The sequence below is a fragment of the Corylus avellana genome, chromosome 3 (assembly GCF_965113065.1).
Source record: "Corylus avellana chromosome 3, dhCorAvel1.hap1.2, whole genome shotgun sequence".
Classification (NCBI taxonomy): Eukaryota; Viridiplantae; Streptophyta; class Magnoliopsida; order Fagales; family Betulaceae; genus Corylus; species Corylus avellana.
In genome coordinates, this window is record NC_142492.1 from 35,538,069 (window position 1) to 35,550,747 (window position 12,679).

At 37.4% G+C, this 12,679-nt stretch overlaps 1 protein-coding gene and 2 pseudogenes across 1 annotated transcript; 1 reads left to right on the forward strand and 2 right to left on the reverse strand.

Moving 5' to 3' along the window:
- Positions 1-360: 360 nt before the first annotated feature.
- LOC132175287 (nucleolar protein 56) lies at positions 361-4,643 on the reverse strand. Its single transcript, XM_059587173.2, has 8 exons — positions 4,225-4,643; positions 3,088-3,302; positions 2,811-2,968; positions 2,368-2,555; positions 2,038-2,290; positions 1,616-1,764; positions 1,383-1,517; positions 361-988 (listed from the first exon to the last, which is right to left on the reverse strand). Exons 1-8 carry the CDS (start codon positions 4,427-4,429, stop codon positions 621-623), a joined length of 1,671 nt encoding a protein of 556 aa, XP_059443156.2. The 5' UTR covers positions 4,430-4,643; the 3' UTR covers positions 361-620.
- Positions 4,644-6,773: 2,130 nt separating this feature from the next.
- LOC132173493 (uncharacterized) lies at positions 6,774-8,683 on the forward strand (annotated as a pseudogene).
- Positions 8,684-8,924: 241 nt separating this feature from the next.
- On the reverse strand, positions 8,925-11,271 carry LOC148587124 (uncharacterized; annotated as a pseudogene).
- Positions 11,272-12,679: the final 1,408 nt, after the last annotated feature.

Below are 12,679 nucleotides of genomic sequence, written 5' to 3' on the forward strand. Positions count from 1 at the left end.
GAAGAATAACCACATTAAAAAATTACTCTACATCTCATTATTTATTTTAGAAAATAACTCACTTTTATTTTTTATTTTTTATTTTCTATATTCAGTCTAATAAAAGCTATAATAATACACCTAACAAAGTTCTTGCGTTTGCTTAAACAAGGGTTTTCTTCATATTTAAGCCTTTGAAAGCTTTTTGATGGTTTGGCGCACTGCTTAATTAGGTGAGGAATCAAAAGCTCAAATTGTGGCCCATGGCTTCTCGCCAACTATTCTTTGTGTCCATGGGGCCACCTCTGTTCCGTCAACTCTTACCATGTGCCGCCATTATCAGACTATCGATTTACTCCATGAAAGTATAATGGAGAGATAAAAGGGAACACCAAGCAGAGAATATATACGAAGTAGGAACAATGTCAAAGCAGAATTCAAATGACAGAAAAGGTTCTCAAGTTCATTCTCAGATTTTCCTACTATAAGCAGAACTGCAAAAAGGTAAATAGTAGTTTCCTACTATAAACATATTCTCAAATTTAAAGGGGAAAATAAAAACACAAGATGAAGATACTGGTCTCAAACACAAAATTGGACCAAGACAAAGAGCAGCATCAGCAAAGAAGTTCTTCTTAAGTTCACTCAGCATCTTCACTTCTAGACTTCTTCTTCTTTTTCTTTTTACCATCGACGGCAGACTGCAGGTCCTCTCCATCTTCATCTCCATCCTTGCTCTTCTTTTTCTTCTTCTTTACTGTTCCATCCTGCTCGGTGCTAAACCCATTCTGAGCATCCTGTTGCTCCAGCTCCTGATCCATTCTTCTTTTCTCCTTTTTCTTCTTCTTTTCGGATTTAGTATTTTCCACAGCTTCACCATTTGTAACAATATTTGGCTCATCCTCAGCCATAGGCTCACCATTCTCTGCAGCTCCAGCTTTGGATTTCTTTTTCTTGGATTTCTTTCCAGAAGCTTCAGTTGGAACTTCTTCGGTTTCCATTTCTGTGTCTGCAAAAAGCAATTACAACCAGTCACAAGCGGTAACATCAGGGCAAACCAATAACTTACTGGAAATATGCAAGGTAGAATATATTGAATCTAGCCGCTCCACAGAATAATTGCTAAAATCTGATAAAAGTGTGGCAACCAAAACTCCTGGTCCATTTAAAAATGGGATGGTGGATCATGTCAAGTTTGTCATGCCACGATACAAGTTATCACATCATTTACGGTTCCCAAACAATACAAAATTATTGGTGTATTTTCAATGGGCGAATGATCACATCAAGTTTGTGAGGCCACGAAGCAAGCAAAAGCATCATGCCCCATCTCCAAATGATACAACCCTAGTATCTTATGCAATGAAAGACTTGGTAGGCACTATCTTCTCTTTCGTGCACACCTTTGTTTTGAGAACTACCAATTGCGATTTTCATCACATCGATATTTTTTCGTGGAGCAACTCCCTTGTCATAGAAGTCAAGTCGCTCCTCAACTTGTTCACGAAGTTTCTCCCCAAAAACAGTAGATGCAGTATCTGCATCACAAGATAAGGCAACAAAATCAATTATATAGGGAAAAAGTTGCAGCTCGTGTGATATGTACGCAGAGATTGCTGGAAGGTTAAAAAAGCACCTGCAAAGCAGTCAATGCGCGATGCAATAGAACACTTGTTTGCAAGATAACGAGCCATTCTGCCTTTGTTCTTGGCAGATGCTCGACCGATGAAAGATGAGTGAAATATCAGCCCATACTTGGGTGTGTTTCCTTTGGTTTTCAATGCCCTGAAGAGAACATATGAGGGAAACAGGGGGCTTAAAAAATAACTCTAGGAAAGTTGTCTTTCAAAATATTATCATCTGTCAAATGAAGACAAAGGAAGTAAAGAGATCCATATAAGACATTATTAACAGGGGAAAGCTTTTAGTGATATAGAATATAAATCCAAGCTAAGAGAAAGATAATGAATGTATTTCAAATTTTATGAGTCCAGCTTTCTCAAAGATTCAGAAGTAATTCTACAAATACAAGAGAAAACCAGGTAATAAGTTAAACACCTGAAGAGCGCCTTCTCTGCACCAAGGATTTGAAGGGTAGAAGAAGGGCACTTGGCCAAATTTGTGAGACTACCAGCATGAGAAATCAAACGCGCACCAACAACTTCACCAATTAAAGATGCCAAATTTGGCGCAATGTCATTCATCTTTGTAACCAGATAATCATAAAGCTTCCTCCTATACTCAGATAGGTCCATTACCCTCTGTGCGAATTGCTGGACATTAATCAAGTCAATTGGGCTCAAATCCTGACCTGCAGAAAATTTAGAAAAACCAAGTGAATAAAGGACAATATAAGGATTACAGGCAATATAAAATTGAGATTTCTACCCATGGAAGCCTTGGCAGCATCAACAATCTCCTTCGCCTTGTCTTCATCTCCAAGTACATCTGTTAAGCCTGGGATGCTGTCATCAGACAACTTTGACTTATCCTCAATATATTTTGCAACTTTGGCATATAAATAGTTGTCGTTCACAATCTTCACCAATTCAGGAAAATGCCATGAATACCATTCTCTGCATAGATGTGATAAATCAGACCATAATCACATGGGTAGAGGGGGGGGGGGGGGGGGGGGGGGAGCCACTATAGACGTCCACGAAACAACAGATTCTCCAAAATATTTCAAACATGGGCATGCTCATGAATTAAGAGAATAATGAATAAGTCTTCCAAGAGAAGACAAAAGGCTAAACAGTTTGGATGATGTATGGAATCACAAAGACACAAGCTTCAAGAACATAAAATGTTTGAGCACATATGTCACATACCTGACTCTCATGGAGAAAGAATTGACATCTTTATCAAGAGTATCAAGTAGGAAGATTGCTTGAATCACCATATTGTCAACCCGGTTGACATTGAATTTGACTTTTGCCCTGCTGTAACTGTGCCCAAGACCAAGTTGAGCTTTCTCCAGATCTCCAGGCTATGGAATTGAAAACGAGGAGAAAGAAAGTTTATCAGAAGAAGGATAATTTCATAACTTGAACAAAAGAAAATGCATATAAAAACCAAAGCAGAAGAAGATCAAAGAGAAATGCAAACCTTTAGGTCCTTTAAAAACCTATCAAAATGTAGCCGCACACCACGAAGCAGCTCAAGAATAAATTCACCACTTTCACAAGGAATTTTTGTCACTTCATGAATGTGTGACCCAATCTTAGTATCCGCTATTCCTAATCTGAACTTTGACTTCTTAACTTCCTTGACTTTTGGGAGATTAAGCTCCAGAAAGCTCCTCAACTCATCAGTCATTAGCCCTGAATTCCAAAAACAACTATTAAGCAAAGAACCAATCACCTTAAGCACCAAAGAAATGCCCACAACACAAGTTGTTACGAGTAAAGAGGAGAAGTTCTAAGTCTGTACTTTTCATCATTTTAAATCCTCATAAAACAGAAAATCAACCCAATTCTACATTGTGAATAACATAATAAAGATTTAAATTTTCCAATTTATAACAATTCTCAACGCAATCACCAATCAAAATATGAACGCTTTAAATATAATACACAGCTTGCAAAGGAAGCCCAAAATGGCTCCATCAGGGCCCAGCTGTTCGAAGCATGAATGAATGACTAACAAAAACAGTAACAAGACACACAAAGATGAAACTCCCACATTCCCAAAAGTAGAAAATAGAGCAAATCAGAAAACTAGAAAGGGCAGATCAGTTATAGCTTAAACAACATATAGAATGGTTGCGAGACACATCAGAAAGCAGGAACCACAGAAACCTGCTTGGTAGATGAAGAAAATGTACTACAAAAGGGATCCTAATATTCAATTTCAAATGTTTCATCTTTAGGACCCAATAAATAAAAACAACTTGAGTCAACCGTTTCAAGTTTTCAATCAACAAAAATAACAAGCAAAAACAAGAGTCTAATTCTTGTCTCCACTCGCTTTCCCTCCATTTTCCCATCCACCAAACAAAGGAGAAAACGAACTTACACCAATCAGAAGCACAAAAAAAAAAGATCAAAACAATCACATTCCTCACAGCTAACCAATATAACATCCAGCCTATCAGTCAAATTCAACACATACCCAATAAAGCTAACACCACCAAAGCACATAGAGTATCACAAATCAGAGGCAAAACCCAAAAAAACTTTATACAGTAATAACCAAAACCCAGTAGCCAAACAAGAAGTTATTGTAGTTTTAAACAAAGCTCACCTTCGGAGACTGCGTTACACTGGTTCAGAGCGTCGAGGGCAGACTCGAACGGGTGAAAAGCGGTGAGCTGCACGACCTTCCCGAACCGGTTCAGGTCCGATACGGAGGTCCGTACCGCCTCGGTGTTCTGCCCGATTTCATCGAGGCCGTGCGCGAGGAACAGCCCGTACCCAGAAGCTGACTCGTACAGAAGATACAACGCCATTGAAGAATCTGAACGAAATCGAACAAGACAACAAGAAAGCTCGCGTCTTTGCTTCGCTGAAACCCTAACTTTCTCTCTCTCTCTCTCTCTCTATCTATCTGTAAGAGTGTGCTCTAAGGCTGTGAGAATCGGCGGGGAATGGAGAGAGAAAGAGAAGTGGGCATTTTCGTTTAGGGTTTAGGGTTTTCTCCGAGATATAGGCGAGGGATTCTAGTTATGTCTATGTAGGGTTTATATGTGGTGAGGGTTAGTTATGGTGTGCGTCAGATGCGAATACTCAAGTTTTGACTGGGTTCGATCCAATGGTGTATAGAGATAGAAAAAGGCTATTATTTGTTGTTTGGAAGACAATAATTTTTGCCCTAGGAAATCTATTTCCAAGTTCAGAGTTGAGTCTTTGGTATTTTGTTTAATTCTCAAAATGTCTGTTTGAATAAAAAAATATTTGTTTGATAAAAAAATTAAAAGTACTTTTAAATATTCAAAAAGCTTAAAAATGGCTAAAATATACTTTTTGACAAAATGAGTGTAAACGAACCGAGCTTGAGCGAACTTTCCTTATTTGAGCTCGACTCATTTAAGTTTAATTTGAGGTCGAACCGAGCTTAAGGACATGCCAAAAAAATTGAGCTCGAGCTCATAATAAGTTGAGCCAAGCCGAGCTCTTATATTTAATTATTTTTTATTATAAATTTAAACTTCAAATACTCTTAAAACGGCTCAAGAAGCCAGCTTGCATATAGACATTTGCTTAGCTTGACTACCCGAATATGGAGCCTGAGTCAAGACAGCAAGACACTTGGTTTCGAAGATAGAGGATATGCATCATTTTATAATAAAATGATGCTATTAGGAAAAAAAAAAATCATCAATTTTTAATATTAATATGAGCAACTATGTGAACAACTATCAATTCGAGCCTTACACGAGCCTAACTGAGTCGACCCGAGCTTATTTCGTTTAATATTCAAGCCAGTATTTGTGTTCACAAAACGTCTTATTTAATAATCGAGTCGATCCCAAGCTTACTCGCGAACGGCTTGCTCGTTTAACACAACAAAAACTTATAAATAAAGCTTTTGTCATAAAGCATTTTTTGACTTAAAAGCTATATTTCTCAAACGTAGTCCCAAACAGGTTCTTGAACTTTGTTTGTACCTGCGGGGGATATCCTCATTCCATCTTAGGGATATGTGATTTTAATGATACATATGGTGTTATGTGGTAAATATATTGTTATAAATTTTAATAAACTAAATAAAATATTAACCGTAAATTGATTTATCACTATTTTCACTTAAAATTGAGAGATAATTGAATCATTTAATCTATTAATTAAACTCTAAACAATTTGCTTAAAATTTGGATGATATTAGTCATTCATAAAAAGGAAAAAGGCTTTGGACCAACGACCACAAACTCTAAACTTGAAATTTGAAACACCAAAAAAATACTAGTATACATATAACTTATTATTATTCTTGAGTTCCAAAACTATATATCAACAAAATGTCACGTAGGCCTACTGGGCTTAAACCTGAAGTCTTCATAAAGCAAGCCCTTGCCTTAGCTCCCAATAGCTATGAGCCCACAAATCTATGGGTTGTATTAGTCTCGTACCCCTCAGGCCCGTCTGCCTCCGATGTGACTTTAAGTATAAAATTAACAATTTTTCAAATAAAATTTATAAGTCCACAATTTAAGAAGAAAAAACTTATTGACAATATGTAAGCCATTTTTGTTACGATAAAACATCTCTCTCTTTGTTTGGTAAAGACACTAATTACAATTGTAATGGCCCAGAAAAAACGTTAATCATGTTGTATACACTATTATTAAAAAAATATTAGTCAAGTTGCAATTGAAACTCTGTAGAATCACTTATAAATCCCATTATCATATAGTAAGGAACTAATGTGAGACTTAGTACTAATAACCTCATTTATAATCCACTAATTCCATGTGGGCTAATCATTTTTTCAGTGTGAAATTGGGATGTTACAGTCTCCCCTCTCCCTTAAGTCCCCGGTGTCCTTGTTAGTATTACATTATGCAGTGCTTTAGTATCATATATGTTATTATGTTGCTTTAATACAATTTGTAACGATATAAAGAGAGATAGAAATTTTATCTAAACCATTAGGGAGAAAATATCGTCCGACTCATTTAAAATAATACAAATTATTTATAAACATTTAAAATGTTAATCTAAGTTAGTAAATTATTATTAATCACTTTAAGAATTTAATTTGCACTATTTTAAATGAGGTTAATGATATTTCTCTCCTACTAATTTGAAGAAAATTTCCATGTATAGGTACATCTGGGTTATTACTTGGAAGTGCTAGTCAAGCTGCAATTCAAGCTTCTCTTGAGTGCCATCAGGTGGGCTTGAGTTGGCGACGGAATAGGTGAAACCGAAGTGGCTGCGGATGGTGCTTGGGTGGGACGAAAACCAAATAGAGGCGGAGGCAAGGCATGTGCTTCAAGCAGTTCAATAGCATCACATACCATCTCAAATCTCAAACCAGGTAACCATTCTTCATTGTTTCCACCTTAAGGATCAAGCTTTGTTTCTCAGTCAAATAAAATGTTTAGTTTAATTTGCATAAAACTGCCCCAAGAATTGAAGCACAAAGCTTCATCCCTTACCCATGGCCACTTCTTCTCAACTTCCTCTGTCAAACCCATCGCAGAACTCCCTAATTCCAAGAACCCACAATCTCTAACAGTCTCCTTCCTCCAAAACTCATGTGGGTTGTCCTTGGAATCAGCCATTTCAGCTTCCGAGAAGCTCAACATTGAGAACCCAAAGAACCCTAAGTTAGTACTGGAGCTGTTTAGAACTCACGGTTTGACTCAGACCCACATCAGAAACTTAATTAGCAGTCATCCACTACTGCTTTTGGCTGATTTAGAGAATACCCTTAAGCCCAACATTGAGTTGTTTGAATCTTTGGGGTTCTCTAGCACTAGCCTCGGGAAAATGCTTAGCAGAGAGCCACGTGTGCTTGAAAGTGATGCATACACTGTTGTTGAGTTCTTTAGAGCTCATGGTTTCAGAAATGAGCAAATATCAACTTTGACCATTAGGCGTCCAAAATTGTATTTTTCCAATACGCACAAGATCTTGAAGCCGAAGTTGGATTTTTTCAAATCTTTGGGCTTCTCGGATCTTGATATTACAAAGCTTCTATCCGCGAGGCCTTCTATTCTAGGAAGGAGCCTCCAAAAGCAAATCATTCCTTGTGTTCAAGGGCTGAGGCGGATTCTTGGCACTGATGAGAATGTATTAAAGGCTATAAAGGCACTCTCCAGCATTCTTGATGCCAATTTGGAAAAAGAGCTCAAGCCCAACATTTCGATGTTGATAAGCCATGGTGTCCCCCACTCATTAGCTTTGAAACTCTTCTTTTCAAGACCAAATCCACTGCCTATGTCGACTTGTCGGTTTAGTGAGATTGTAAGTGAGGTCATGAAATTGGGTTTTGATCCAAATAATCCGCAATTTGTTATAGCCATCCGTTCCATGGCAATGAGTAAGACAATGTGGGAGCGAAAGGTGGAAGCATATAAAAGTTTTGGTTGGTCAGAGGATGAGATCTTTTCAGCATTCAAAAGGCAACCATTGTTTATGATTGTTTCAGAGAAGAAGATCAAGAAATCGATGGGTTTCTTTGTGAACAAAGTGAAGATGAAGCCCTCGCTAATTCCTAAGAATCACACTCTTCTACGGTATAGCTTGGAGAAGAGAATTATTCCAAGGTGTTCAGTTCTGCAACTTTTGATTTCAAAGAGGTTGATCAAGGAAGACACTAGCCTTTTTCAAATGTTGACAATGACTGAGAACAAATTTGTGGAGAAGTTAGTGTGCAGGTATCAAAACGAGGTCCCTGATGTTGTTATGGCGCACCAAGGGAAGATAGAATTTCAAGGGTTCCCCATTGATTTGAAACCATGAGTACTATGAGATCATCGAATGCCAAAAAGGCAAAAAGCGTTGAGTTCATCATGTTGGCAGTGGGCTGTTTTCTTCATATACTTTAATTCATCTGCATTACAAACTTACTGTTCAGGAGAAGGAAATCCTTGTGTAGTCTGATTGATTGGGAGGATAATGTAGTTTTGAAAAAGTTGTTCAAATGTGAAGGCATTCTTGAATGCCTTGTGATCAGATTTTACCATATGCAACTTTTTCCTTGGCTATTGCATTAACTCGTAATTTTAATCTATTAGCCACCTCTATCATCGTGATTTTTGGCACTGTTTCTCTGCAAACAACATTTACAAGTCAAAAAATGAGTTTACAGCTCAAAAAGCAGGTAAACTAGTGCCAGGCGTGACTGCTTGAACATTGCATCATCAATATTGTATCATCATAAAACCTCTTAAATAACGTTATCACTTTACTAAAAACATTTAAAAAAAAAAAAAAAAAATTACCATCCTGGATGCAAATCCAGTATATTTTTGGCATCAAACAATTATAGTGGAGGGCATGTGAGCAACTTCTCTCATTGGAACATCAGTCATCACTACAAACAGCTAGATAATCCCATCCTGTACAAAACAGCTTGAAAGCATAAAAGTCCACAGCTAGATAATTACATGACAAAATGCAAGTCCAACAACACCTGTAGTGCCTCTCCAAAATCCAACATTACAATATAAATATATAAACTTCTTTATATCCTAGTAACATATAATGCTAGAAACAAAATTAAAAAACCCAATGAAAAGTCTTGAGCAATTTGATAGTGTTTCTCCGTTGATAGGTACTTTTCTTTTTCAAATGCCAACTACATTCAACATTGAGCAACTTCCATATCCATGTTTGCACTGTACTTGCTATTCTCTTTTTCAATTGTGTCACTCTTTGTAATTGTAGTTTGTAACCTTTCCTTTTCATCTTTTAGTCACCGGCCGCACTTTTTCCCTAGTAAGTGTGGTAGGATGGATCACTCATATTCGTTTACTACTGGCAAATCAGCTTTAGAGGGATTTGATGACAGTTTGCTACAGTTGAAAACATACAGTTTGCTACAGTTCTCTTAACCTGTAATGTCAAATTTCCAGTGCCACACAGCTAACACTGTAAAATGGTAGACATGGTATACCGTATACCATGCTCAAGTTTGACTAGTTTCTATTGCCGAACTACGGTGAACAATTCAGATGGATTAAACTGAATGAAGCCACTGCAGAACCTGGAATTTATTTCATCATCGAATTCCTTGGACAAAGATAAACAGCCGACTGCCAACATCATGAACTCAAACTGAACTCCTTATCTTTTGGCAATGTCCTAAGCATTAGATGATCTCATGATGGCTCGCATTCTCAAATCAATGGGGAACCCTTGAAATTCTATCTTGCCTTGGTGTGCTCTAACAACATCAGGAACCTCATTCTGAGACTTGCACACAAACTTCTCCACAAATTGTTTCTCAGTTATTCTCCACGCATGAACAATGCTAGTATCTGCCTTAATCAACCCCTTTGACATCAAAAGTTGCAAAACTGAACACCTTGGAATAATCCTTTTCTCCAGTCTAAGCAGTAGAAGAACAGGATTCTTGGAAATCAGCGAAGGCTTCATTTTCAGTTTGTTCACAAAGAAACCCATCAATTTCTTGATCTTCTTCTTTGACACAAACATAAACGACGGATGCCTTTTGAATGCTGAATAGATCTCATCCTTTGACAAACCAAAACTTTTATAAGCTTCCACCTTTTCCTCCCACAGTTTCTTACTCGTTATTGCCATCACACGGATGGCCACAACAAATCTCATGCTATTGGGATCAAAGCCCAATTTCATAACTTCACTAGCAACCTCACTCAAACGACAAGTCCTCACAAGTAGCGTCACTGGACGAATAAATAAACTTTTCAAAACAAATGACTCGGGTACACCATGGCTTATCAACATCGATATGTTGGGCTGTACCACTTTTTCCACATTACATTCAAGTATATATTGGCATTCCTTTATAGCCTTTAAGACATTCTCTTCGGTGCCAAGAATCCGCCTAAGCTCTTGGACACAAGGAATGATTTGCTTTTCGAGGCTCCTTGCTAGAATAGAAGGCCTCCTGGATAGAAGCTTTGTAACCTCAAGATCCGACAAGCCCAAAGATTTGAAAAACTCCAACTTTGGCTTAAGGTTCTTGTGCGCATTGAGTAAATACAGTCGTGGACGCCTCATGGTCAAAGTTGATATTTGCTCATCACTGAAACCATGAGCTCTAAAGAACTCAACTACAGTGTATGCATCACTTTCAAGCACACGTGGGTTTTTGCTAAGCATTTTGGCAAGGCTGGCGCAAGAAAACCCCAAGGATTCAAACAACTCCATGTTGGGCTTAAGGGTATTCTCTAAATCAGCCAAAAGCAAAAGTGGACGAGTGCTAATTAAATTTCTGATGTGGGTCTGAGTCAAACCGTGAGTTCTCAACAGGTCCAGAACTGAATTGGGGTTCTTTGGGTTCTCAATGTTGAGCTTCTTGGAAGCTGAAATGGCTGATTCCAAAGACAACCCGCAGGAGTTTTGGAGGAAGCAGACTGTCAGAGATTGTGGGTCCTTGGAATTTGGGCATTCTGAAGTGGTTTTTAGATTGAAGGTTGAAAACAAGTGGCCATGGCTAAGTATTGGTGAAGCTTTGTGCCTTAATTGGAGGGGCTCTTCTTTGCAAAATAAACGAAGCATTTGATTTGATTGAGAAAAAAAGCTTAGTACTTTAGGCGGAAAGAAAGGAAGAATGGTTACCTGGGTTGAGATTTGAAGATGGTATGCAATGCTCTTGCTCTGCTTGATGCATCGGCGTCCATCTCTCTCTGGTTTTTCGATATCTTTATTTTTAAGCTTCTTTCAAAAGCACGTTTTGGGCCTTTTAAAGCAAAAAAATAAATATAGTACTTTTTGAATTTTTTTTACCAAATAAACACATTTTTCTTGACACATATTTTTATACACTAAAAGCATTTTTTTTTTTTTTTTAAGATCATTAACATAATTCCAAACATAATCTTAAAAATTGGATTGCTTGCACGGAGAATATGCAGAAAACTTATATAAATTTAACCGATAAAAAAAGAAAAGAAAAAAGATTGTAACATATTATTATGCTTTGCAGCTGATGTCTGCGATAACCCACTTTATCAACACTGATCCGATAGTAATCATTTTTCTTTGGGTGGTTTCATTCATCTATCAGTATTTAAAAATATATATATTATGCTCACACATAAAACCAAAACATTTTAATTCAACCTATAGATCGCCATAAACCTGCAACCCATTCAATGGCATACTCGATGATTGCATACGGTCTTATACTACGCATTGTGGTGACTCTGATTTCAAATGATATAAATCTCACGTAGAACTTGTAACGAATTAGAAAAAAACGTTAGCCGCATTTGTATTATCATACCAAAATGACTAGTAAATTTAGTGATTTCCTAAAATTACTTATAAAGTTCAAGTTCATTTAGTAAGTAAGCAATGTGGGACTTAAAACTTATAAGTATCTTTCTATAAACCACCACTTTATATGATCTACTTCTCATCTTTTCTAATGTGGGACCGCTGTGTTACAAATGACTTTGATATTATTTGTAACAACCTAATAAAGCACTAGTCATAACTACACTATCACCCCAAAATGATTAATCAATTTGACGTTTTCCTAAAATCAATTATAAAGCAAACTTTCACGTGGTAAGTAAACAATGTACGACTTAATACCCATGAGTATCTTTCTATAAACCATCAACTTTATGTATACAACTCATCTTTTCAACATATGACTAAAGTGTTATAGATCTCACCCTTAAAAAACTGGCTTGCGAAAAAAAGAAAAAGTCCAAAAACTTATATATATAAAAATTAAAATTGCACTTTACCGATGTAGTACACAATGGGCCACGTACTCTTTTGGGTGCCATGAGCAATGAAAGTGGGGTCAGTTTGGCAAAGGTGTTGGCCCAAATACTGTTCACCATTTGACCGGTTGACTGACTACTTTGAATTTTCAACCTCAAAATTTCACACCCTTTTGACCATATTGCCGCCCTCAGTTATTGAATTTTTTTCACTGAAAATCCCACACTATCAGGCTAGGTGTCCCTCCCCCCCCCCCCCCCCCCCCCGCACAAGCTTCATGTCCATTAGCTTTTTTCCACTGTTTTTCTTGAAAATCCCCTTGGCCACTGAACGAACCAGGCATCCCCCCCTGTGCGCGAGTA